The 27,923-nt window shown below is 31.8% G+C and overlaps 3 protein-coding genes across 3 annotated transcripts; 2 read left to right on the forward strand and 1 right to left on the reverse strand.

Annotated features, from left to right (window-relative positions):
• Nucleotides 1–234: 234 nt before the first annotated feature.
• Nucleotides 235–2,007, forward strand: TRIADDRAFT_60311 (uncharacterized protein; the record flags this gene model as incomplete). Its single annotated transcript, XM_002116191.1, has 2 exons — nt 235–1,020; nt 1,954–2,007. 2 exons carry the CDS (start codon nt 235–237, stop codon nt 2,005–2,007), a joined length of 840 nt encoding a protein of 279 aa, XP_002116227.1.
• Nucleotides 2,008–14,448: 12,441 nt separating this feature from the next.
• Nucleotides 14,449–15,573, forward strand: TRIADDRAFT_60312 (uncharacterized protein; the record flags this gene model as incomplete). The annotated part of the gene is made up of 1 exon (XM_002116192.1): nt 14,449–15,573. One exon carries the CDS (start codon nt 14,449–14,451, stop codon nt 15,571–15,573), a length of 1,125 nt encoding a protein of 374 aa, XP_002116228.1.
• A 2,894-nt stretch (nt 15,574–18,467) lies between these two features.
• On the reverse strand, nt 18,468–21,426 carry TRIADDRAFT_60313 (uncharacterized protein; the record flags this gene model as incomplete). The annotated part of the gene is made up of 15 exons (XM_002116293.1): nt 18,468–18,562; nt 18,671–18,743; nt 18,822–18,912; nt 18,991–19,139; nt 19,238–19,344; nt 19,464–19,547; nt 19,677–19,737; nt 19,855–19,874; nt 20,010–20,085; nt 20,224–20,318; nt 20,476–20,569; nt 20,716–20,778; nt 20,885–20,928; nt 21,027–21,102; nt 21,373–21,426. The coding sequence occupies 15 exons, from the start codon at nt 21,424–21,426 to the stop codon at nt 18,468–18,470; spliced, it is 1,182 nt and encodes a 393-aa protein (XP_002116329.1).
• Between the last annotated feature and the right edge of the window lie 6,497 nt (nt 21,427–27,923).

Consider the following 27,923-nt stretch of genomic DNA (forward strand, 5'->3'; position numbering starts at 1 on the left):
TTCGAAATTTTTATATATGGATGCCAAAGTCCATTTCCCTCTTAGTATTACTTACAGCCATCTTAAATAGGAAGATGAGATAAAACGTTGAAATTGCACTCTTGTACATTTATACCGTATATATATCGGTGTAGTTAGCGTTGCTATTTATTCTATCGATCACTTTTATCCCAGATAGTGGATTTTTTTTCAATAGAAGAAACTGTTCAGACCAAGGAAATTGATCTCTGAAAAATGAACGCGACAGAGAGAATTCAAGTTTTACAACAATTCGATTCATTACGAGCAGTTTCTTGGATCATAGGAATTTTAGCCTTGATTGCAAATATATCGGTAATTATTTGGATGGTATGTTACATGTACAATCCTTTGCGATGGTTTAGCCAGAGAAACCCGAGAAATATCACCAATAATCCTTATTTGTTGATCATTTTCAATCTAGCTGTAGCTGATCTGCTAGGTGCTTTGTATTTGATCATTTTAGCAATCAGTGATGCGACTTTTAAAATTAATGGCGACTTTCAGACACCAAATGGGACGTATATAAATAACTGGATTGTCAGCCCAACATGCTTCTTGGAAAGAATATTATCTCAAGTCTCGTTATTAATGTCGATATTTATCACATTTTTCATTACTGTAAGTCGCTTTATCCAAGTTGTTTGTCCTTACAGTGGGTTAGAGGTAACGATCAAAAAGTCTCGAATCGCTCTCCTATCCTTATGGATAATCAGCTTTACAATTGCAATCGTCGGAGCAGTGGAAAGTTCTCATGTTTCGTTAAGGAAACAAGATCATTTAAGCATTCTTGGATTTTTATGCCAGTTGGAATCTTTAGAAACACCAGTTATTATTGGTATTGTCTACTCGGAATTACTACTTGGAATTATTGGCTATGTTGGCACCATCATACTTTACTTAATAATTGCTTGCAAGTTAAAGAAAACGCGTAGTAGCATTAATAGTATCAATAGAAGCAAAGCGGAAAGTAAAATTCACCTCATTATCGCCTGGATAGTGGTAAGCAATGTTATTACATGGGTGCCAATAACTTTATTGACTATCTTGGAGGGTTTGATCGAAACATTCAGCTCTGATCAACATGAAATCACGCCATTACTGGTCTTACTATTGTATTTGAATACCGCTGTCAATCCTATCGTGTATCTTGTTGTTGGTACTCATACCATACTGAAAAGGCATAAAAAAGTCGATACAGTTGTCCAAAATTTATCATGTAAGAGTTCTGAACGTAAGAATAATCACGATCTACTTGTAGTCGAATTTTCTAACTAATAATTTTTAGGTTACTGTCTTTCTTAGCTACGTCTCATCGAGTCAATATTTCCATGCCAGTTTCTAATATAGTTTTTAATTACTTAATTATAACATGATTTCAATCACTTAATTGAATTATTGAACGGATGGCAATACTCAGCTCGATTAGTAAAATTTATTTCCTATAATATCTTCGCGATTGCTGCTTATTTCTTGGTCGTCTAGTCCTTTTGATCGATATAGGATAATCATCATTTTTAAGAAAAATTCATGATGTCTTTAACTGTTCCATTTATAGTAACAAAGCCAATATTAATATCATATTATTCTGTTACAGTTAATAACTTTGCTGCAACTGTTAATTGATTGATTGATCAAATTTAACATTTGCTAAATGATTTATCTCAATACTGATTGTAAGCATTCACTAACTGACGTTTATCCTATTCTGGCTGTTTTAGTTTCAATTGTTTTGATATCTATCTATTACAGTAAATTCTTTTATGAACTTGTTTAATTCATTAGAAGTATGCTTAATTTAGAGAAAAAATCGCCGTCAAAATCAATACAGATTAAATTTTGTTAATAGATGAATGGATAAAATTCTGTATTTCGTCAATAAGGTTTACCATTTTGTTACATACCGTATCTTTTCATTCGAATTTTAAATTTTAGTTGCTAAGAACTCAACAATATCATGATTCTAGTTACATTGGAAAACTATCATAAATGGTTATGATTGCTATCATTACGCACTGATTTGCTATTATTAGGTGATGATTCGCTATCAAGAAATTTCAAAAATAAATGATTCTAGTAATTAAATAATTTACGGGATTAATTTATGAATGTATCAATCTTGATTCTTAGTTTGTCGTATTGAATCAATCTACGGATATCAGTCTAATACTACCATAGGTGTAATAGAGGCTAAATTTTGAATCAATCATCGCAAAATTATTTACAATAGCTGAATGGGTGTATAGACTATCGCTTGTTATTAATCCAGGAATCTATAAATAGGTCATTATGCTCAATAATTAAGATAAGAGTTTTGTTCAGCTTGCAATATCCGATTTAAGCTTTGAACTACTACATATTGGCACCGAACCAGTCAGTATACTAAGGCAAATTTAAAATAGTTTGCGTTTCGGTACTTGTAAGCTGATTTTACGTTGTAAGATGGATTTTAAGTTATACTAGTACGAACTCACGTCGCTTTGCTGACGTTTTACGATAATGTACCTATTTGTTCATAATTAACAGATAGTATTACCATTCGACATTATATATATCCCGGTAATAGCCAGGCACTACTATATTCACAGCTATGCTTGTAGAATAATACTTTTCAATAATGTATTCTCGGATGAAATACTATGAAATGCTATATTAAGATTATATTAATGGTCCAAAGCACACTAATGTACGGTGATGGACATACCAAGTTAAGATTAGCAGGTACTGTAAAATATCGACAGTGCGGTACAATGTCCTTCGTACTGTGGTCAGTTCTATCCAATCATTATAATGTGTCTAAGGATCGCTTGCGTATGCAAGCAAAGCTTGCTCTGTCGATAACAACCGTTATAAGAAAATGTAACAATCAAAATGGCTGTGTAGAAAACTCTATAAAGATTCTATGTTTATTCAATTTTCATCTGAGTATTACATCAAATCAAAATTGAAAGGCCCAGTGGCCACCTTTAGCGATGTAACGAATACTATTTTAAAAATCAGTACTCTGCAGAAATTACTACCTTAGAGCCATTCGTTTTACATGAAGAAATCTTTAGGTTAAAAGTACTGTAAGAATCTTATACTGACCTATTGAAATGAACCCATAATCAAAGTCATCTAACAGTAGTATAAATACCCCCGCGCTGCTCGTTTAAAAGGATGAGTGGGTTTTGACGAGATTGAGGCATCTGATGCATATATTGGCAATCACTTACTGCTATTGAATTTAGCCGGTCTAAATTCAATAGCAGTAAGTGATTGCCAATATCTGACATGCAGTATGTAGAGTAATTTTAAGGCAAGCGAAATTCAACGTACGCGTAGATAGTGACCTTTTACTAATAACTGCTTATTAGTATCTATCATCATTATTGGCAATATTTCTCACGATGATTTCAGTATATAAAATGAGTCCAATACTATTTATTGTAGATTGATATATCTAATAAATATAATTGTGACACTCCAGTGCCTGTTAAAATTTCGTACTATGATGCACATATAATTTTGTCTTTTTTCCTCTTTGATTTGGTATCCTTTTATCTTTCTAGTATTCCGTTACTGTCAATGTGAAATGCAAATTTATTGCCGGATATCAATAAATTAATTTACCTAATAACTTATTGTTTGATTATATTAACAGCTTGTTAATGCATTTAAGTAGTTTCTTACTCGCATGTAACTGCTAGAGTTGCACTTAGATGTAATGTAGCGATTTAATATCAAATTTAATTTTACAGTATGACGAAAACTACCAGCAATATCTTCTTTATTAGCAGGATCTAACATTGAATACATTTATGGAGAAAAAAAGTTGGTGCTCACAATTGGTGATAATGTGCTCCAGTCAGCAGTGATGGAAGATTCCATCGATTCGTAGTATCTAAGTGAAGTAAACGATATTAGTAACTTGTTAAACAGAAAAGCGTAGGATGATATGGAATAGTAATTTTGGCGTATGGAATGAAATCATTTTATGAAAGCATTAACAGCTCACCTTAAGTAAAAATTGGTCCTTACAGGAAAAGCTGCTTTTCATTAGCGCTTTACCAGGTGTAAGCTAGATGAATAATAAATAATTAACGAGAATTTTATTAAATAATCTACAATACTGCGCAATATAGTTCAAATTAAAGTAATTTTTTCCGCTAATGTTACTAACCAGTGGGATTTGGTTTATTATCAAATGGCATATTATATTTGGTATTATTATCAAATGGTGTAAGGATGTGATTGTAAGGATTAACATATCTCGAATATGTACATTACCTATGGAAGAGCTGCTGTACAATGCGTAAAGTAAACATCTTGAGTAAATACTGGCACTCGAAACTTTCGTTGAGCATTCATTGTAATAAAAACTCATCAGAGAATAAGATAAATCCATTATATTATAGAAAGCAATAGCAGAAAGTATCCATAAATAGATTAGTCTCGGAATATGAGAAGTGTTCAATCCACACTTATATGTTAAACTAGGAGGTTTAGGGAGTTGGAGCAGCGATTAGACGAAGGCTTCTTAAAGAATGTTTCAGCCATTTTAGCCTAAGATAGAAGGATTCTTGATTGATAAGACTTAAATTTACATTTCCTTGAAGCTATAAGCTTATCGTGGTAGTCCCAAATATGTGGACTTCACATTCCAATAAAAACGTTTAATACATTCTTACAGAATTAGCAAAGAATATTTCTATCATTTTAGCGTAAGATAGAAAGATCTTTGATTTGGAAGCCTGAAATTCATATTTTCTTGCTGTTATAATTTTGTCGTGGTAGTCCATATTCCAGTATAAAAGTTTAATAACAAATTGCTTTAGCTTGTTTAGTTACGCTATTAAACATGAAATAGTTAGATAATTACCATCACTGAAATGTTGTGAAAAGATGGAAAAAAGACTTTGCATAAATATCTTGACTACAAATTGTATAGCTTACATCAATCTATGAACAGTGCAATCTAGTCATTCTGTTGCTATCTTGATGTGGCCGCAGGAAGAACATTTCATGATATACTGAAATAGTTAATTATGTTAGGCTGTTCTACAATGTCGCAAGCTAACATTAACATACATAGATTCTATTAATTAAAAAAATGATAATACTAATTTTTATATCTAACTACGTACATTAACTCTATCTCTTCACTATCATAATTTTTAATTGAATATCATATTCCCAAGTATTTTATGCAAGCTTATAGTGATAAATAGCAACTGTACCGGTATTTTGCCATAGATAGAAATAGAATAGTTGCATTGCAGAAAAGTTCATATTTAATCGCATACGGTAATTAAAAGTATAAAAGCTTTTGGTGCAGAATAAAGATATTTTACCGTAGTAAAATATGACCTGTGAATAATAGAAGTCGAAACAAAATCAAGGCGCAAGTAAGAATATATTATTAATGTTGAAGATCGCTCTCACACGTGACAGATTCGAAGAAAATATCGACGATATACTGCAAAGTTGTTATTGGTCAATAGTACTGTATTTTCATATGATTAATGAGGTACGGTTTTCTTTAACTTGGCTTGGATAGTTGACGAAAGTAGCAAGAAGTTATCATAGAAAAAATAGATGACTCGTGCAATGGTATTAGTTGAGTATGGCTCATAAAGTTAAGCTTGTTCAGGTTTTACCATAAAGTAGCGCAATATCTTGATTGATTACGCTTTGCTGTTTGATAATAGTCTCAACAAAAACGGAGTAAATCTAAAGCATTTTATGGAAGGCCAACCGTTAATTTTTAAATTTAAAGTGTCAGTAATAATTATACTATCTTTATTTAAACAGAAACAGAACATCAGGCCTATAGCCTTTAGGTTAATAGCACCATAATTTGAATATGCTATTAATCAGACAGGGTAGCAATTTCTTTCGTTCTCTAGCTTTCACCATCTTCGGTTAACAGGTTGAATTCCATCCTTGAGTGAGCTATTTTCACTTTTTGGCGTTTCAACTGATCTGGTTATCCTTGTGAGACTATGTAATGACCGAGTAATAGTCTTTTACTATTGCTATATGAGGTCTTTTAAAAGAACCGGAATAGGTCTTCTCAACTTTTTCCTGAGGTCAGTTTGTCGGGTGGTAATATACCAAGGAATTCCAATGTCAGGGCAAAGTGGTTTCTTTTCGGATCCCACCGCTGCCATCAGTGTCACAAAACAAGTTTTCGTGATCGTTTCCAAACTAAACTATCTACTCTTAAGGTGACTAACTCTGGAGATCCTCAGTAAAGGAAAACTAACTTATTCCTATATTATAGAAAATGAGTCCAACGATAGGTTAATGGTTTAGGTTATTAAATAAATATTTTATTACCAGCTATTGCCACTTAGTATCAGAGTACTCTAGCGTAGCCTCAGTGGAACTAAGATTAAAATCAACAATCAGGCTTATATACAATCTCCTATGTCACACAAATTCCCCAGTGCTAATCTGCCACATTAAATTAAATCATATAGAACGCACTACAGGCTTACTATAGACTATACCGAGTGTTAATTAATATATCTCGCTAGATAGAATTAATTAGCAAGTTCAATTAGTTGTCACACCACAATGGTGCAATATCGAATTCTTGAATTAGTTATATTGCTGACTTCGGCATAATTAATTAATAACAATTAATATAGTTTGACTCAATTCAAAGTCATAAGTAATAATAATCAATTAGCAATTGAGGATTGCTGTCTACTAGACAACAATTTTTAATAAATATTTTTAATAACACGACAGTATTTTGCAAGGTTAATTATAACCTTTACAGTCATTTTACTATCTTAGATTACTACTAGCTATTATCAAAGAGTTTCAAGCTCCGTAACAATAGTACAGTAGTGAGACAGTGTTATATACTGTATTAGAGTAGAAATATCTACCTTAGGATAATTTTGTTAGCCTATCCTTATTTAGTTAGCTTCTAATTAGGATATACTGTGTTTTAATATAGTATTGGCTTTATGTGAAAGTGACATATATACATTGTGACGGAGTATAGACTCCATCAATTAATTGTGGCATTAGCCTTGGTAAATAGTAATTAAGATTTTATTAATTGGCAATAACATTTATTTATTAGCTATGGGGTAATTATAACATTATTAGTAGTCTAATTACACTTGTTGTAGACTCTGTGCAGAACAATGTGTTTACAGAAGTAATAAGTAATGTTCACACCATAGTAATCTCTGTTACTTTGTGCTGAGCCTTTGGTTGTTAATTGGCTCTTAATTAGTTCATAACTCATTAGTGTTGTTTACGCCGTTTGTCATACTAAACCATATAGGCAAACGGCTATACAAAAGCTGTATGTTTTAGAGTTGTTTACCTAAGCTGTGCACCGAGTGCAACCGAGCTAGGGTATATAAAGCCCAGCTCCCTCACTAGCAGTTCAGTTGTCGGTTGACCGTGGGGTCAGAGTAGTCTTGGATGGCAAGACTACCTTCGCTCAATAAAACTATTTTAAAAGTCTAAGACTAGTCTACGCTTAGCCCGTTGGGGCATACTTGGCTGTTGTAGCCCTAGCATTCATACAACTTCAAAGGCCCAGGTCTCCCTGTCGTGGGCTGACTACGACATACATATACTGAAATTAATGGTTATATTAGGGAATGCGAATTATCTACTTACAGTTCGAATCATTGTCATTATAACTTACTTATGGTAGATGGTAAATTATCATGGAAATGCTCCGTGGTGGGAAATGTCGTAATTTGACTATTCTGTATTAGTCATCAAATGTCTATGTTCGTAAATACTGTTGTCTGCATGGTGGAGCAGTAGCTAAAATTAATATCTAATTCAGTGAATGATTCCAAAGTTAATCGTACTAACTATGACTCATGAACTATTGAGGAAGAGTATATAAACGCAATATATCGTGTAATAAAGTTAATTCTTAAACTTAGTGTTTAACGTAAAATACAAGGCGTCTAAGTCTTTGTGTAGTCTGCTAGTAGAGCAAAAGTGTTCCTGATAATGCAGATATCGTTCCTTGATACGTGGCTCAAGGAATTGACTTATTGATTGGACATTACGTTATCATTTTACAAAGCTGTTTTGTAACAAGTAGTTTTTAAATCATTAATTGAATTTCTGTTTATTATAACGGCATTGAGTTACTTATTTCACAAGGTTTTGTACGTTCTTCTAACTGAAACTGCTGCGTAATATTTACACAACTCTTCTAAATGACTATCACAAAGAACTTCCTTTCTTTTGATTGTATTTTTGTTACGTGGATAAGTTTATTTAATAATTATTGCAGCTGCAAATATTTGGAAAATTGTTGTTGCAAAATATTTAATAAATTTACTATTTCTAAATATCTTTAGGCTGATATAAAGAGATATTGTATTTAGATAGAAGTAATCAAGGTGAGTTATTAGTTTAGGATTAGTTAAAGTCTACTATTGCTTGGTTTCCAATTTTCTCGTACTTGATAACTGGTTAAAATTTCATTTTCATTAAGAATTTACCATAACATTAAAATTTAGTCATATAATTAATCCCTACTAAAATTTTTAATTTTCTACCGCAATTTACTACACAGTTAATCATATTTTATAATTCACTAATGATCTGTCATAGTTTGAGATTTTAAATGCCTTGACTTTGGATAGCAAAGATTTTATTTGGATGTAAACTTACTATAAAATCTGATCTTATTTCTATAAAGCTTTCGTAAATAATAAAGTCTATAGATGCTTAGGATAAAATTTTAGCGTTAAAAAATTATTTTAAAAGCATTACAATTTTTCGTATCATTAGTATATTTTATAATCAGGAGTTCGAATTCTCAACCATGCGATAATTTAGAAATGGCAGGTTATATCTGTTAAGATAAACCTGACAGCATTAGTATATCATACCAAATGCGTTTGTTTATTTATCATCTTTGGAGTGAAATACTTTGTAATCAATCTTCGTTTATTCTACAACTACAATACCATAGTAATCAAATTTATTACAGGATGATAAAATGAAAAGTACCCTTGGTAATAATGTACAGCCGTGGTTTATCCTCGTATGCTTAAGTAACATTTCGATACTATGTGCATATCTAAAAATTTTTAGTAATTTTACTTTTGTTTATTATCTAAACTTCATCGAATACAGAAAATTTGAAGTAAAATAGAATTAGCATAGTTGTTGACATCTTAGGAGTTTATTTTATTATAAAATTTAAAATTTCCTATTGAACCTAACAATTTTACTATCTACGAAATACGACTAAATTAATGCTAAAGGATAAAAGGAGCTTATTAAAGATTCTAAACGCAATTTATGACAATTTTATTGTTTGGCCCTATAATAATTTATAACTATTTCGGTAGTGATAATTAAAAGATGTAGATTTAAAATAAGAGCTACGTGTGAGTTAGTAACTGCTGACCGTTAGGCAATATAAAGGCTAGAGAAGAAAGTTTATGACTAAGGGATAAAGTAGGGTTTTTAGTCACGGCCACAAACACCAAATATAAATATTATAGTAGTACATACAAACCTCAACCCGTCTCATCATCAGCCTTGGTCTCATATATACTTTAATGCTGCTTAGTCTACTAAAGCCCTATTTCAAAATTATTTTAATAAGTTATTTCACGAATGATCTGATTTTTTAGAATAGATTATATTTAGACGGAAAGACACTATTTAATTTTTAATTAATTGCGTAAACTAATGTAGCTAATTACTGTAGTTCACTCACAATATATTGGAAAAATGATATAAAATGAAATTATTACACGTTATAGAATAATTACTCGCTTGCTGTAAACTTTCAATTAGTATCACCTAATGTTCAAATAGAAAACTATTTTATATAGCTGTTACTTTTTTTTGTACGCAATGCAGAGCACAATAGTCATCTGGCTATTTTAAAGGTAATGGTAGATCATATTTTATAAGTATTCGGCTATAAAATAGATTAATCGCTACAGATTTTAGTGAGAAGATTTTTCGTCTGCGGTATTGTAACCTAGAATAACAAAAACGAGTATTTAATTCATACCAAATCACAATCATGTGAGAGCCATGCTGTATTTCTGGTGTGGCTTAAATGATGTCTTCACATCAAGTTATAATGATATTCTTAGCATTGAAGCAAATATACTAGCGTTGTATGATCCTGTCAAAGAGTTTTCTGAAAACTAAGCATTAGGAATGATGGGATTAGCGAAGTGAATCTAACTTCCATTTGTTCCACTCTTGAATTTATTACCGATTGCTAAACTGTTGAAGGGTTCTAATTACAGCCAATAATTGCCATCTCTATATAAAGAGTCTTAGTATTATACATATGTGAACACATATATTTTTAAACAAGCTAGCCTATTATTAAAATAATCCTAAAACTCTTGGCTATTGATAAAAACTTGGATAGCTATAAATATGGCTGGCATTATTTGGATTATAATTTATGGAGAATAGACCATTTTAAAGTTTTAAATAGCATACAGATGCCCTAGTTGCCTAATAAACACAGATTTACTTATAGTCAATTTGCTAACTTTAGTGGTATACAGAAAATTGTACCACAGAATAGTTCTAAGCTCTTGTAATTAGTTACTAGACTTTAAAGTAACAATTAATTAAAAAAGTAGTTGCTGCTCGAAAGTGTCGTAGAGAAATAAAGAAATACTGTTGCAGCAATAAAGAAAGGTAGAAGTTTTGCAAGACTTGGATATTACGGCTAATCTTAAGTTTTTAAATTTTGTAATCAATTTGATTGCTTATGATAGGAATTCTACTCTTTTTTATGTTAATGCTCTTATTATTAAATTATATTGCTGTTTGGTAAAGCTACATTTGTCGTATGCTTTGTGTATATTTTCGATAATTTCAGAATGAAACATACATCGTACATTGGTATTTTCCTACCCGATTTTCTTTCGGTTTAAAGTACAGTGGTATTTTTTATTAAAGTAGACCAATACTTATTTACTACAATTGAATTAAACATATAAAAATGATTAGAGAACTGATATTATGACTCGTTACAGAATGTTCTTTTCATATTTATGAAAGATGAAACATCGAGATAAAATTGTTCTTCGTAAGCAATGCGGGACAATAAATAAATTCTAGGGATATTGATTATAAAAATTCAGTGATAAATTCGAGTTTCTTTTATTCAATTTGATTTTCATACAATGCCACTCCTTGAGGCATTTTAGAGGATAGTATTCCTTAAATGGTAGTAGTTCTTTAATAAATAATTTACATTGTATCTAGACTGCGAACTAATATTTTTGTAGAAAGTCTCAAAATCAATCTCGCTGTTTTTTCATTCTGGTCACAAACAGTTTAATTCGAGGTAATGACGTTAATTAATTAAATTATTTTATTAATCATCTTTTGTTTTCGCCTAATTACGTGTAATAATGAGTAAATACACTACCATACATGACGAGAAATTACTAAATCTATAGTATGCAAATCTATATGATTGTAAATTATGCTTATTACGGATATTGCTTAAGAAGTATTCTTAAAATCAAGAATGTGTTAATCGTAAACTTCAATTCTTGATAGATTATTAATAAAATAATTAAATCTGTATAAGATCTGAATGGCTATGGCATTTTCGTACTATAGCACACAAATTGAAAATTTCCGTAAAATTAAAGTCATGCAAATGTCTTAACCTGACTCATAATATCAAAAATAGCATCATCTTTAGTATTTTATGTGATATCCATTTTGTTTGCTATACGCGTTTATTGTCATCTTCATTCTTTGATACTGCATATCCTGTGGGCGGAAGATCAAAATCGAATCAATCATTAATATATATTAATAATTGTATAATTGCCAACCAAAGTGGATATTGCTTTCAATGTATTGGTGTTTACTTGTCTTCGTCATAAATTAGATGCATTTTAGTAGTTTATGACCCAATGATCAATTAGATTTTGTATTAACAAATCGTAATTGTAGCAATAGCATTGCTACTCAATATTCATATAAGATTTCCTTTCGCTTGAGAAATAATCTAGTGATATGATGGTATAGCGTACTTATCATTCTCAAACCTTGATCTATCAGATCCTGTCTTAGATTTGAGTAGCGGGAAAAGATTCATGATATGAGTTTGTTCATGTTATAGCGGAAATGTTACGTGAAATATAAATAATGTTAAGGCATGCTGTTCTTGCCAGCTCAATATAATCAAAATAAAAAGCAATTTTGAATAAATCGAAAATTTTAAATAGTATCTAGTATTTATAAGTCTATATGCAGTGTGTCTTAATATTCAATTAGTGAAACAATTTCTATTTAATGGTAGATGAATAACCTTGTCATTATGACTAATATTAGCATATAATGCAACAAGATTTCATAAATTGGAAGTTCTATGCTAATTATTTCTTTGTAGAGAAAATCTATAGCAAATTGTTCAAGATTAAATGTTCAATTTTTATTCATCTTCATTAGAAAAAAATGCATTAATTGAATGTTAATTACTTGTCTAGACGACAAGGATTTCGAGGTGATTTATATTAAAAAGCATACTAGTACTTTGAAAGGTAGTTTTTTTCAAGGTAATGAATATTGAATTATAAGAAGAATAAGAATTTTAGGATTACAATTAGTTTACCTTATGACAAGCCCTATCAGTACTTATTTCAAATTGAAGAGCATAATATTATAAGACAAGCGGATATTAAATTACATAAAATTGTGAACTTCAATTGAGAGTTTTTACTTATTATTGCTACATCAAAATTTGAATTTGTCGAATACTCAATATTAATATATCAAGCTGAATTGGACTGATCTTCAATTTTGTATTACTTTAATAATAGAAGCTAGACGTAAGTATAGCAGCTAACTAACGGTATAATTTACTTCGTAAATGTAATTATTAATACTCTTATTACTATTTTCTTTTATGATATGAGTTTTACCTGGACTACAATAATGATTTATGTACATGATCGAATGTCTCGGAGTAGGTTGATATGAACTTCACTTTCTTTCTGATTTTACTGTATTCGTCATCAAATACAGAAGCGCTGGGCGAACTACTATTCATTCTCTTAGAATCTTTCTCTGTAGATAATTGCATAACCTTACGGTATGACATACAAAACTTATTTATTTGGCGCTCCTACTATAAGGCAAAACAAATTGCTTTTAAAATTTATTGCAGTATATGCGCATAATTTAGTTCGAAGAGAATCATTAATGCTAATAGAAAATGCTAATTTTGAAGTAAAATCTTATAGCAACCGAGAGTAAACATTTAAAGAAAATTATTAGTATTTGTTTTGTCATTGTTCCTGGGTATAGTGTGTCGTATATGTCAGTCATAGTTGAAATTATGATTAGAAGAGGCAATTTCGAGAAATTGGAACCTCACCCTAAGTTAACACTTATAATTTAAAAGGTATTAGTATTAAACGGAAAGCATTTTATAAATTGTATGTAGAAATTCTCAGTGTTGTTACGTAGAAAGAACTGGCTTTAAAATGGTTATCGATTAATTAAGGCTAAAAGATTATCAATTCTATACTGGTCTCCTAGATTAGTAACCATCATATAATATACAATGTTGCTTCTAAGTTTGAAATTGTAATTTATTCCAACCATGAAACTATTCGAATGAGAAATTTTAATTTATAATTAAGATTTGGAGGGATTATTTAAAATACTTCAGATTGTCACAATTGGCCTAGAGTGATATAGGGAGGAAGCTACTCCATGTAGATTTTCTTTTAATCATAGATAGTCAGTAAAAATGAGTGATCGGTTTTAAGATTTCGCTTGATAAATTGAATTTTCTGGGCAGTCTCGCGGTCTAAGAATTGGTTAAGAAATAAATTATGTAGTGCTATGATTAGATATAAAAGCGTTTCCAGTCTTCGTTAGTTATTGTGATGCTAGAAAGGAAAGTCTGTAATAGAAGAAATAGAGAGTCTACTGCTTGATATTCTCTATTTATTTTCTTATTAATACTCTTTGCGACTCGATATTCGCTTTCGTTTCTATAATAGAACGCTATATCAATCAATCTTTTGCTCTTTAGTCACCCTGAATAAAATAAAAATTGCGTAAAAATTGATTTTTATTTTGTTTAATCAATTGAAAATGAAAGTTATTTTCTTATCGTGAAGTATATTACTTCAACATTTGGTTTTCATTGTATTAGTAGCAGATGGGCAAATGACCCAAGTGTACTTTCGTCGTATTTTGCTTTTAATACATCAATAGTTCGTAATATCGTTCGCAATTTTCATATTAAGTTTTATCCAAGCTTTAATATGATGTGGTATATATTCGTGCATACGTTGCATGCTAGATTAGTCATTTGTGATTTAACTTTATTGGACATTAATCGCAATGATACATCCTACTAAGATTAGTTCTCGTTTATTCAATAGCTAGTTCACAAAATATCAAACCTGTATATCTGATGGGATCATGGCAAATGCGGAGGATATCGCTTATTATACACGAGTATTGCAAAATAATAATGGAGTGCGTATTGTAACATGGATGTTTGGAATTATTGCCATTCCATCGAATTTGATCATCATTCTATGGATAGCATATAATTACTGTCAAAATGGCTTGCTTCATCGGTATTTCAGACATCGTAACAGCTTTAACTTAAATCCTTCTTTCGCATTTTTGCTATTTAACTTAGCGGTATCGGATCTCCTTGGCGGAAGCTACCTTCTAATCTTAGCTATCAGCGACGCTACATATACTATATCGCAAAATTTCAGTAATATTAGCTATTTACGAATTCATCCTTCTGTTGATACTTGGATTATTAGTCCAACCTGTTCCGTAGAAAGATTCTTAGCTCAAACATCCCTTATTATTTCTATTTTAATAACCTTTGTTATAACCCTTGACCGCTATTTAGCCGTTTTTTATTCAGCATCAACTCGGTATCGAATTTCAGTATTTCAAGCACAAGTCACATTGGCTGTATTCTGGACTATTGGAATAATCCTTGCCATATTAGGCGCAGTTGATAGCTATAGCATTTCTTTAAAGAAACCCGGCCATTATAGTATTCTTGGACACTTATGTCAATTAGAAGGATCGAGCACATTTATCATTAATGCTCTAACATACCTCGATATGACTGTCGGTATTGGAGTCAATATTGTGATTGCTATACTTTATATCGCTATATTAATCCGATTAAAAAGACATCGACAAAGCATACAGCGACGTAAATCACCTATTGAACGTCATATTCAAGTTATAACTGCATGGATTATTATTACTAGCGTAGTAACGTGGATACCGGTTATCGTGTGGGTAATTATTCAACGCGCTATGACTCCAGTAGAATTTGATGATCGAGAAAATTTCCTCTTGCCGATACTTGTCATCATGTTGTATTCTAATACGGCGCTTAATCCGCTTATTCCTGTCATCATTAAAATACTAGTTACTTCACGGCTGCATAATTTATTTACCTCAAGAACTGACGTTACACCTAGCCAGTCAAGGGATAAAATGAACGTTGTTGTTATAACTACTACAATTATTCCCAAAGTTATTGCGTCGGACTCGGCCAATGTCTGAAAAATACAATACATTTCCATTACTTATTAACTGTCTAAATAAATTGAAAAACATCGATTTTTTTATATCATAACAATTATTAGAATTTATTTTTGCTTTATTGCATTAGTGGGCTAAATTACTTTCTAAATTATCTATTCTCTAGTGATTGATGGTTGTTACGGTAATAGATTAACCGATATCTTATTATGAAAGAACCAGAAGAAAAAATTACTTACAGTATTTCTCGCAGAGTCAAATTGACGAGGTAGCGTAATAGTTTTATTAGTCTATAATATCACAAAAAGCTGTATTCACACAAATTTTGTCCAGTGATTGGAGTTATCCATCAAATTAATCAGTAATACTTTATCACGGTCATTAAGATGTAGTAAATAGCTCTATAATTACAGTATTTGACTACTCTTGGTGGCTGTACAGAAATCAAGATAATGGTTACTGGATTGATGCTCTCTATTACATATTTCATTAAAGTTAAATATCAAACTTCTCTCTACGTAAAGAGCTTCAAGACCGGCAAACTAGATAATGATGACGTAAAATCATTGCTATTTTTGACAGATTATGAAAATCACCTATTCCAATAGGACCAAATTTTACGTGAAAATAGCTATTATTGCAAATTTGGCTAAATAAAAACAACGATTCTCAACATTAGCATTATGAAGATGGCAAATTAAACGACAAAAATTTGTCCAAGTATCACTAATTCTTCCTGATTTACTAAACATATCTACAAGTATATGCTGAGTCGTCATTCGGGAATTGCTACCAATTTTCTCAGCGATAATAATCATCAGATCAATTAGCTATAGCTTCCGTAGTTTGACTACCAGGAAAGCAATCCACTTAGCAACAGCTTGGCAATCGTCTCAGTCATTGGGACATAATTACTGTTACCTAGCTATAGAAACGATTCATTCTATTTTTATAATGTATTCACGACAAGCTTGAAGACAGTTGTTTTGCTATCTAATTATTTGATTCAACAACAAAAATATCGCCGCAAGCATTAAAATTATAGATTCAGTAAACAACAATTAATATCGCTTTACTTCATTATTGGAGCCACGAAGATCAATTTGTGAATTTCTTTACGAAAATATTAATAACGACAGTGTGGCAAACCACATATGGCTCCTAAAATAGTATTACTACAACTATCTACTCCCCTTAGCATTCACATTTTTAATTTATTCTACTCTTATAATAACCCATCGTTTTTGCTTTCGATTTACAAATGCGGTAACAAGAGCAAGGATAGTATTTAATTGTTTGGCGTAGGATAGGCAGTCGAATTTAGTTGGTGAGATAGTTTAGATCCTAGAGTTAATGAAATTAATTATCACTTAAACGTCATCAACTTTGCAAGATAGGCGAAAATAATGGCTGATCTGACTAACAGCATCAATCACATTTAATTTCTTTAGTAGTTTTTTTAAAGTGTTGTGCAAAAGTGAGCTTCTACATATATTCCATACAAGAGGAACCCCACATGAAACAGTATCATACCGTGAATATAATCAATCGATTATTATAGCTGATTCAAATATACGAGCATATAAAGCGGTAAGAATAGTTAATAAGCCAACTGATAATTATTGCCAAACGTAGATGTAATAACTAATGGAATCAATATTCATTTGATTGATAAATAAATTCACTATGTTCACATAAATTTTTGAATAATATAACCATAGCTAAGAGGATTATAAGAATTATCTAGATTAGGCTCCGTTCTTTTCCATCCTTACTGTCATTCAAATGTAGTGATTAATATTATGAAATAAAGTTAATTCCATTACCATATTTGTCATTCTGCGATTCAAAGAGTTATTGGTGATAATCTGTGTTAATTCGATAAGGGTGGTATTGTAATTTTTTAGTAAAATTATGTAACCATTTATGCGACGCACTTTCGAATAGAAAGTTACTTGAAATAGTGGATCGACCTCAACAAAAATAATTTCTGCATGTGTATGTTTAACCATCATAAGTATGAATGTCAATTCCAAAACATGAATCAGCAATACTGGTAGGAGGTCTTTTTTACAGTATAACCAATTCTCTTCATGCATATATTCAGCTTTACAATAGCCGAGGAAGAGCTGTAACACTGCGTCAATACTTATATTATGCACTAAACGCAGGAACTATAATTATACAGAAGTGCCGCCAAACAGATTAAAAATGTCATTTAAGATGTTGTAATTCAAGAAATGAATGACTAAGCATCTTTAATTAAATACCCACATCAAGATCAATAATCAATGAATAATTGAAACAAATTAGTCCACTACTAAAGCTATTGCAGTAATAAGTTGATCAAGGTAAAGAGAATAATTATTCAAGCAGACAAAAATCAAATCTTATTTCGAAATTATTAATTCGATATAAATCAAAGGTTAGCATATTTAAAGTATTCATACTTTAGGAATGTATGATTTCTACGGTTGACTGTAATATACGGATTAATAATTATATTCGATTTTCATAAACTTAGAATATTGATAATCGTGAAACATGTTCATTACCTATGTTATCATCAAGTCTTTAGCTATAGCTATGGTACTCGTATATCAGGCAACATATGAATATCATCAGTCAAGTTCAAGAAGAAACCTAGTTCTATACGATTAAATGAAATACATGTAAAGATATACAGGAATTTGACTATTCCGGTAGTTATGTTCTAAACTGCAAAATTTTTCTTCCATAGTTATATACATTATTGGATTACAGGTTCTGCCCAGTTACATTCTTTCCCAAATTTATCTCAGCTAGGATGATAACGCTGATTATATTTAATGATACAACGTAATTATTAGACAAAATTATAGTTTGTCATTATGTTAAAACATATAATAAACTGTGAATATCCGAATTTCATCATATCAGAAATTCTCGCTACCAGGGGGCTTGATTTCGATAAGATAACGCAAAGTTTTACTGTTGATCCAGCTGAAGGTGTTATCAAACACTACCGTATCTAATTACCAAAAATTGATAGTCAGTTGTATTTTAGTTACTGTTAATGATAAAGTTTTGTACCTAACCCTTCTTCACGTAATTCATAATACAGTCGATTACAACTTACATTGACCAGGATCTTCACAACAGTAGCTACCAATTTCCGTGTACAAGTGACTATCACGGCGTAGTAAAGTAACCTTTTCAAAATTGAATATCGGAATTACATAATAGAACTTATAGAAAGCCTAAATAAAATTTGATAGTCAATTCCTTACAACGTCAAGTTTTTCAGTGTTGCCGTTATTAGAAGATATACTCTTGTAAATACCAAAGGCAATGTTGTGATTGTCAGTTTTAAATTCCCAACTAAATTGGTTGAATAAAAATATGTACTTCGGTTAATTTATCTTACAATCGTTAACTTTAAAAACATTTCTAATGTACCAGATTTCTGTTCCAGGAGTATCAATGTCAAAGTCCATGGAAAGAGTGTCCCTAGCTCCAACATGAACTGTTGAATACTTATCTAATGATTGATCACAGTCCGTATTTGCCAAATAATAAGATTTCGGCACATCGCCACCTTTACCTATCTATTCATAATAGTGTTATGTTCGAGTTAGTTATTGGGTTAATGACATTAAAGTAGCTAAATCTCTTCAGCATAATGAATCGAGCAAATTCGTCTTACAAGTGCTGAACAGTATGGATCACCATTTTCGTCCACGAGTTCACCGCCAAGAAATTTTGGTAAATACTTGCTACCCACGGCTTCAACCAACTTACTCTCATAATTCCCTTAAGTTTATGTAGACACGATTTCGAAATAATAATGAAAGAAATTGTTAATAAGCACGACATACCAATATCCTTACGGTACATAAAAATACGCTGTTATGCACATATTAGGATTATACCAGCGAAAATATGAACTTTTTGTCGAGTTCTTTCATTTAAGAAAGGTTTTATTGCCGCATAAATCACATAAAAGATCTTAGGAGCTGCATAAAAATGAATAAACTTAAGATTGTTAACAGTAAAATTAGATCGTATGTGACACTTAGTTATTAGATGATACTATTCTACAGCTCTAATTATTTTTAAGGTTTATATTCTATGCGGCTTCATACCATTTACAATATATACAGCGTCCATTAATTCTGGATAATTTTCATCATATATTTTAGTCATCTAGTCCATAAATAGTTTTAGATAGTTGTTGATATAAATTTTTAAGATGAAGTTCAGTTATTATAGGAAATTAAAGTTACTTTAACATATTCATACCGTGGTTTAAGTTTGACTTACCTGAGCGAAAAATGTTATAGCTGAAAATGTTAAAGCAAAACGTTAGAACACGGTATTGACGACGTGAAGAAATGCAAACGTGTATAACTAATATTATAACTTAAAGTACGTGAACTTAGGTTTAGTCATCAGGACGACAAGGAAATGCTACTTACATGGTCTATGCATATTTTTTAAGCCAAATCCTTCAAAGTCTTGTATGAATACCATTCCTTTAACATTACGGCCAGTCTGTAAGATGTCAGCAAATATAATAAATTCAATAAATAATTAGGTACCATAGCAATTGTAGAAAAACATAAACTTCGAACTAACTTAATCTTTAAGATGCATAAATCCTCATATTAATTTAAATCTACACAAAAATACCTCCTTTGATTTTTCTTCCATCAAACTATTACATTTTTCAACCAATCGTAAGCAGTATTTCGTCATTTCTTGCCTACGGACGGAGAGGTAAATACCTAATGGATTCAAAGAAATATATCGCATAGTTATAATCTTTTAGTTTACAGGTAAAAACAGTGAATGCAGACTAAGCATGAATCACTACTATTTAGCATTCTAAAATGAGTATATCTTATATGCAGAAACAATATAACGGCAAATAGATTATCTTACCTTTACGATCAATTATACCGTTACGCATGACCATCAGTGGCGCTCCAGTTTTAGTAAATCCAATAATATTTGCAGCTTGATAAGTTTGTATTACCTTTGGTAAAATTAAATTTGTATTGTTTACTGTTGCTTTTCATTATTTCACTTATGAAGAATCATTGTACATCCATATATAATACACATATAATGAATCTCTAACAAATACTGTGTATGGCGATGGTGATAAATTTGATAACTTACTTCTGGCACATTGAAGTCATCCATGATTGTATCCAACTTCATTTCTTTACGATAGATCATAGACTGCCAAAGTAATGATACAATGCACAGCAACAGTTTTATCATTATGACTTACAACCATCGTTTCAAAACCAGTAAAAGCTATTATTATGTTATATTGCTAATATACTTTACAAATCATTTCTTCGGCCTTTGATACGTTAAAATCGCGAGCTATTATGGTAGCAATCATTATAGCAACAGAAAAATATTCACTTAGAATAATGCTTAAAAAAGTTGATATATAATAATTATCGACATAATATTATTACCTCGTAGCCATCTCAACAAATAATGATCATTTGAAACTCGTTCCGTAGGAATCTTTCCTTTAACGTTTTCACGAAACTATTGCAAATCAATTAGCCAACGTCATCATATATATGTGCATACGCAGGTCAACTACAATTATTGTATAGACTATATATCTACAATTTAATGACCGAAGAAATTTTAAACGCTATACATAAGAGCAATGAAGCGTCTTCAAATTATAAATGCCTAGGCTATACGGCCACAATCTCATAATAATTAATACTGCTCATTAACTGGGTTGCTTTTCGAAAACGAGTTGGTTGTAAAGCTCAGAAATAAATATAGACTATTTATTTGACTTACTTCATCTAGAGCAGCCTGTTGCGACGGGTTTAAATCTCCTTCGAATCCGCTCATATTTCCCGATTCCTAAAATTTTTCGATTGAAATTAAAACCAAGATTATTAAAAAACTGAAATATTTGATATGGGCGTATGATACCGTACATACAGTATTACTATTAGTTGAATTTTCCTTGATCTAGAATTAAATGTAGACAATTTACAGTTTAGGCAGTCGAATAAGATTCTTTTTGAGCCATAAGAAAATAATGCTATTTCGAATATGTTAAATACAACTAGTTTTATTTTCACTTTTTAAAGCAGAGAATTTGAAGATTTGCAGGTATAGTACTGAATTGTTGAGGATCCAATGCTTAATTTTATTGATTATTATAGTGCTTTCTTTCTTACGTATTGATGTAAAAGCGTATTCAGTAATTCAATTCTATGGAGTAGAAAGATGGTGAAATATTCGCAAAAGGGGTAATATCATTTCTTTTTATTAGACCAATCAATTGCAAACTTATGTTGGCTATTTGTAATGTACTTTATTCCTTTATCTATTGAACGATGGCCATCAGCCATGATTACTTTGGCATTACAAAGTTTTTAGATTGCGAGAAAAGTTTTATCTCATTCGTACGAAACTGACTTTAGTGATGGCGATCACTGGTTACTACGGAAGTTTTTACACTGTTTACAGACGAAATTAGCGATCAACCAACGTTCGACAATTTTAGTTTACATATGATTATTCAAAATAAGAAACGCCGTTTAATTCTTCTGAATAATACAAGCAATGTGGTGCCGATATGAAAATAAAAATGGCTATGGGTTTAGCAACTTAGTTATTTCACGATAATCTAAAGTACCATAGATAGGACCACTAGGAGAAGTAGGTCTTCTTCTAGTAGTCTATGACCATAACTGTACTAAGGTGGATTGATTGATAGCAGAAATAAGAAATATTATTCTTTCGTGGACTGATAAATTGGCAAATTAATTGATGCATACGTGCCAACGTTAGCATTTAAAAGCGTCAACAATTGACTTATGCATGATTTACGCTGTAAAAGTGTATGATAAAATAGCTCCAGTTTACATTTTTTTACTTCAAGATTATTCTATCATCACCATTCAATAGTGATCTTCATGTTTAAATACATGAATAAACGAGAGATCGTCTATCAAAGTAGTGGAAATTGTCTTGTCATGCGGTACCGGCTTAATTTAAAATGTTTATATAGTACTGTAACTATTCACATCAAGGTCATGGTAATTAATGTTTTGTGGTAGCATAAGACAAACAATAGCATGTCCGTCAATAACGTTACTGTACTTCCTACACACTTAAATCAGTACCGGCAATCATTAATTTAATTGAATTAGTAATTTAGTTCTGGCTGAATCACTATACGCGCAGTAAAGGATAAGTTATGCTGATGTGCATACATGATATTGGATTAAGCCAATTTAAAAGGGGCAGTAAGAAGGATTTTGGAAAAAGTTAATCAAGCAAGAGTGGTTGCCATCATATAATTATTATAATATTAATTATCGCCAAATAATGACAATGTCTAATAGGCATAAGACTGTTAGATCTGGTCAATCAATAGCAGAATGTTTCGTTTAATGCGATCCACAGTCATCAGTCATACACTGACAACATTGGGCTACAAGTACAGCCAAAAATTCAGCGAGACCGAGTTTAATTTATTTTACTTACACTGCCACTGTAGCTGGTTCGACAACAAGAAATTTATTGTACAGTATGTAAATGAAATTCGAAGGACTAGAGGGAGTTTTTAAGCAATGAATTTGATTTCTAGTTAAAAATGATAAAAACTGCAGAGGACTGGCTATCGTGGACCATTTTAGCCTAAGCAATCGTACGTAAATACTCGTTAGATTTGATACGAACTACCAAGGACTTGTACAAAAGAAAGGTACAGTACCGATGGATTTTAAAGCCAATGGTAGAACAGAATTTTTTGTTTACGATAACGAATGATTGATTTTTTCCCTAGGAGGTAAGAAGGGATGGAAATTATCTCATGAGGTTGGTATAACGAAGAAAAGATTCATCCACTGCTAGCATTTTCTGATATGCAAGAGATACTAATATCTACTTGAATCAAATTTGAGCAGGTAAACGAGATTATTGTAAGAGTCAGATATTACTGTTGATCGGAGATTTTTATTGAAAAATAAAAATATGTACAAGTATTCATCGTCCACCAGCACACAGTGTACTGTACACTCTTTGGGACTATTTCATCTACGTTGTTGTGATTTGGGAAATGTGGCAAATTAGGCCGTTGTATTGAATCAGATAGACAACTACAGAAGATAATGTTGGGCTTTCACCGCTTGTCATCAAGTAATTAGCCCAATGCTACGCTGGACATAATGTAATAGAAGTAAGTCATAACTCGTCACAAGCGTCGATGAATCTAGCTATTCCATTTGGATACCATGGATAACATGCTGAAGGCGATACTCAGTTGGTGTTACGTCGATATTGGATTTTACGATATTATAATGCAAAGAAATATTATTGTACTGTACAGTAGAGTAACTGGAGAATTGGAGTCGATTGATGTAACTACGAAATTGGGCAGCCTAGTTCTTGAGAATTCGAGTAGTACTCTCTATTAGGACTAGTGTTGACTATTTTTTTTTTCTCTCTCTCTCTTTCTCTGTTATTGACATTGCCGTTATCGTTATTCTATTAAGGTTAATATTGTTGAATTAACTTGCAGGGAGTGAAAATGTATATTGTCGTTCAATCAACGAACATGACTTACTTTTTCGATTAAAGTGGGTTGTGGCTTGAATTGACCTTTAGATACTACCCAAACTTTTCAACAATTTCCGTAATGACAGAATGATTTCGAATATTCACTTTTATGAATAATCAATCCAGCTAGCCAGTCGAAGTAGGAGCTATGGCAGCAAGGAGCTTTGAAGCAATGGCGGAGATTTTCCAAGTGTCAATGAATTTCCTCGTTGAGGCGTGATGAAATGACTGAGCTGTCGTCACTCGTCGCGTTTGGCCACGGCCGTCAGACTTGTCACTCAATCAATTTCCGAAGACAGTACTGCACTGTACTGTACTCAGTGCTGTACGTACTGTAATGTGTCATACCGTACGAGCGTGACCTTTCAACTACACAACCACGGCGATCGATAGCAAGCAGGTTGAATCTTGCAACATAACATCAATATCCACCTATTGTGGAACTGGTACAGTACTGTACTGTACAGTGTACAGTACAGAACAGTACGATAAGGTACTGTACACTCAGTGTACAGTACTTTACTGCATTTTTTAGTACTGTACAGCGCAATGATCAATCTGATATGAAGCAATGGACGAGAAAACCCTCGAACGAAAAAGAAGCAGAAGCTCCTCTTGAAATCGCCTTTGCATGACGATGAAACACGAATTAGAGTATGCTGGCTACTAAATAAAGCAATTAGTAGCGCTACTTATAAACTATGTGAAAAAGATTAGAAAAAGAATCTCGCTTTACAGTATACTGCAACAACGTTACTCTACCATAATATTCAGGCTAACAGTGGTAGAGTAGAATCTGTACTGTCTACGATTTCAGAACAGTGCTCAGAGAAGAGAATAGCAGAGGTCAAACAGTGAATACAGCCATGACTTTAAGGTCAAATCAATGAATTGACAGTTTACAATTGCCAGTACTGTCTATTAAACCTTAATCAATGCTAATCATTCACCGACAGCATGATGGCTTTCATTGATTAACTGTCAACTCTGCTTGATTTGGGAGGCCAAGAAAGAGCTTTATTAGGTTTGGTAAACAGGTCAAGTTGATGGATGATCAGTAGTCCATACTCGTTCCTCCAGAGTATTAATACTGGGCTAGAGCGGTGGATGGGTTCGCAATCCGACAACCCGAAATTACACTCCTAATTACTGTATTGAGCTAAAGTCGTTGCTGCTAGTCTAGTTGCTAGTCTAGTTTATGGCTGTTTTCGATTAGGAATAGGGTCTAGGCTGTAACACAGCGGCCACAAGTTTCATTTTGGAACCATTGAATGATTTTCTAAAGTCAGAATAAGAATTCAAATTTTCGCCATTGAGTCATGATTGTGAGCCAAACCAATATTGAGAGATAGAACTATAATGTATCTATCGTAAAAACTTCCCAAACGATACAAATCAGAAAGAAAGGAAAATTTGTAACCCAGACATAATGTAAAGCAAGAATCAGCGACTGAATTCCCTGCCGAAAGCAATCCAACAATTATACAATATAATTCTTGACCAAAGTAAAACTTAGACCGGTATTAGCTTGCTGAAGTATTTCTTTAATTCTATTTCTCTTCTCTGCCAAACTATCGCACTTTGTCGTCATTTACATACGTACTTAACAGATCTAGCAAATGCCGATTTAAAACTATAGTTATCGTCCAACAGTCCAATCCATTTAAATTAGGGAGAAACGACAATTTGCGACCTGGACATACTGCAGATTAAGTAGATTGATACTGATAGTACAGTAGTACGTTGGTACCGTCATAGCTGAAAAATCAATTGATTAATGTTGTTCTGTAATCTGATTTAGTCCAGCAATGAATCATACGTACAAGCCCAGAAAGTATATTACTAAACAGACAATCGAAACGTAACGAAGTCTACCTACAATCAACAACTACGGTACAGTATAGACTGTATGCAATCAAAACGAAGATAGACTAACATCGATAACTTAAGACCAGGATAATACGTTCGAATTTATGTTCTATTCTATGATAAAGAACTGCTAATTCCTAACGATAGTCCACAAAAAAAAGTTATCATAACAATCATTTATATTGTTCTAGGTCTATTTGCTCTACGACTACTTTGTTTAATTCATACGTATTATGATTACTTCTGTAGTAAAATTAAAATAAAATAAAGAGTTTCTGAAACTAACCTCTATCGCGATTATATGTGATTATTATCATATCATAGTTAATAAACGAATTTTAAGTTTACCATTGCTTTACGTATTGGTTTGCAGTTTGTACTGCGTAGCTAATGAATCGCTAGTTCTGCAATCTTACGGTATATACTTAACATATGCACTACACGTATGTGCAGTTATTTTTTACAGCGCGTTGCAATGAAGAAGAATTTCTGAATAAACCTCTATCATATACGCGTATAATTAATTATCATTATCACAGTTCATTAACTTTAGCTTTCCCGGTGTTTTACTTTGTTTTACGTAGCTAATGATGAATTATTAGTTCTATAGATCTTACGCTATACTTACATACGTATGTGTGAATTTCTGAAATTAACCTATATCACGGCCACTTTATAATTATTATCAAAATAAAGAGATTAATCATAAGTTTGCAAGTAGTCTGTGCATTGCGAAGTTAATAAATAACTGCTGATCTTACAGTATATCTATGCATCAACAATATCTGATATGATATTTTGAGGTCATTACATTAAGATCCGTTTCAAAACACCAACAATATTCAGTATAATAGTGAGTTGGTGATTGCAGAAATAAAGCATTACTGGTCATGAAAGCATAAAGCAAACGAAGGAGCTAGATTTATTGCCAAAAGATTCATATGATTGACTAAGCGGACAAATTGAATGAATCAACATAGCTTTTCCGCTTAATATGAATTTCAGGTAGCATAATCTGTAAAGACTGCCTGTTAATATTATGAAGTAGTACTAATAGTCTTATAGTACTTCGTTTTATCATTCATGATGGCCCTTCATAGAGCTAAGCTTCAGTTCATTTTTGTAGCTTATATACTTAAACAGTACCTAGTTTACTCATCTATATGGATAAAACAAGTTTTACTAAACAAAGAATAGGTGCAAGGTACCGCAGCTATGAATAGAATACCAGCATCGAATCAGTAACTATTATAATATTACAAAGTTTAATTTTAAACCATTACTGTTATTAGTTTTGCTCTCATAATAGTTGTCACAATTTCACTTCTGCGACAAGGTGACGTACAGTAAAGATCTATAAGTAGCTCCTGACTTAAACGCCCTTTTACTTAACGCTAAACACTCAGCAAAATACTGTAAAGATGAAACTTTTATTAGCAACGATACATCTACAACTTTTTACCACACCACTCAATTAAAATGTTCCCGTTTATATAGGAACCGTCTAATTTGTAAACAACAACAGTATTATTATTATACCTTACTAGGAGAAGCATCTCGAACTGAGATATTCCTTTCATAGCTTTTCTATCAGTAATTATTTTGAATCTCTTACTCATACTTAATCTTAATCGAAGCTCGTAGGTTGTCTAATTCAACTATCATCAACTAGAACTTGAATCATCTTACTGCTATCTATCACACAATAACAATCAATATTAAATATGTAATGAACTATCACGAACAACATCCACATTAAGGCATTACTTATCTTACCTAGTACTACAAATATGGATATTCTCTATACTAGCTACTACTGTACTTATTAACTTATTAAACTATCCTAATGACAAGGCGACACCGCAACAATAGTACATTTTAAGGTCCAGAATGTGAAGATGGAA

The sequence above is a fragment of the Trichoplax adhaerens genome, genomic scaffold (assembly GCF_000150275.1).
Source record: "Trichoplax adhaerens TRIADscaffold_14 genomic scaffold, whole genome shotgun sequence".
NCBI lineage: Eukaryota > Metazoa > Placozoa > Uniplacotomia > Trichoplacea > Trichoplacidae > Trichoplax > Trichoplax adhaerens.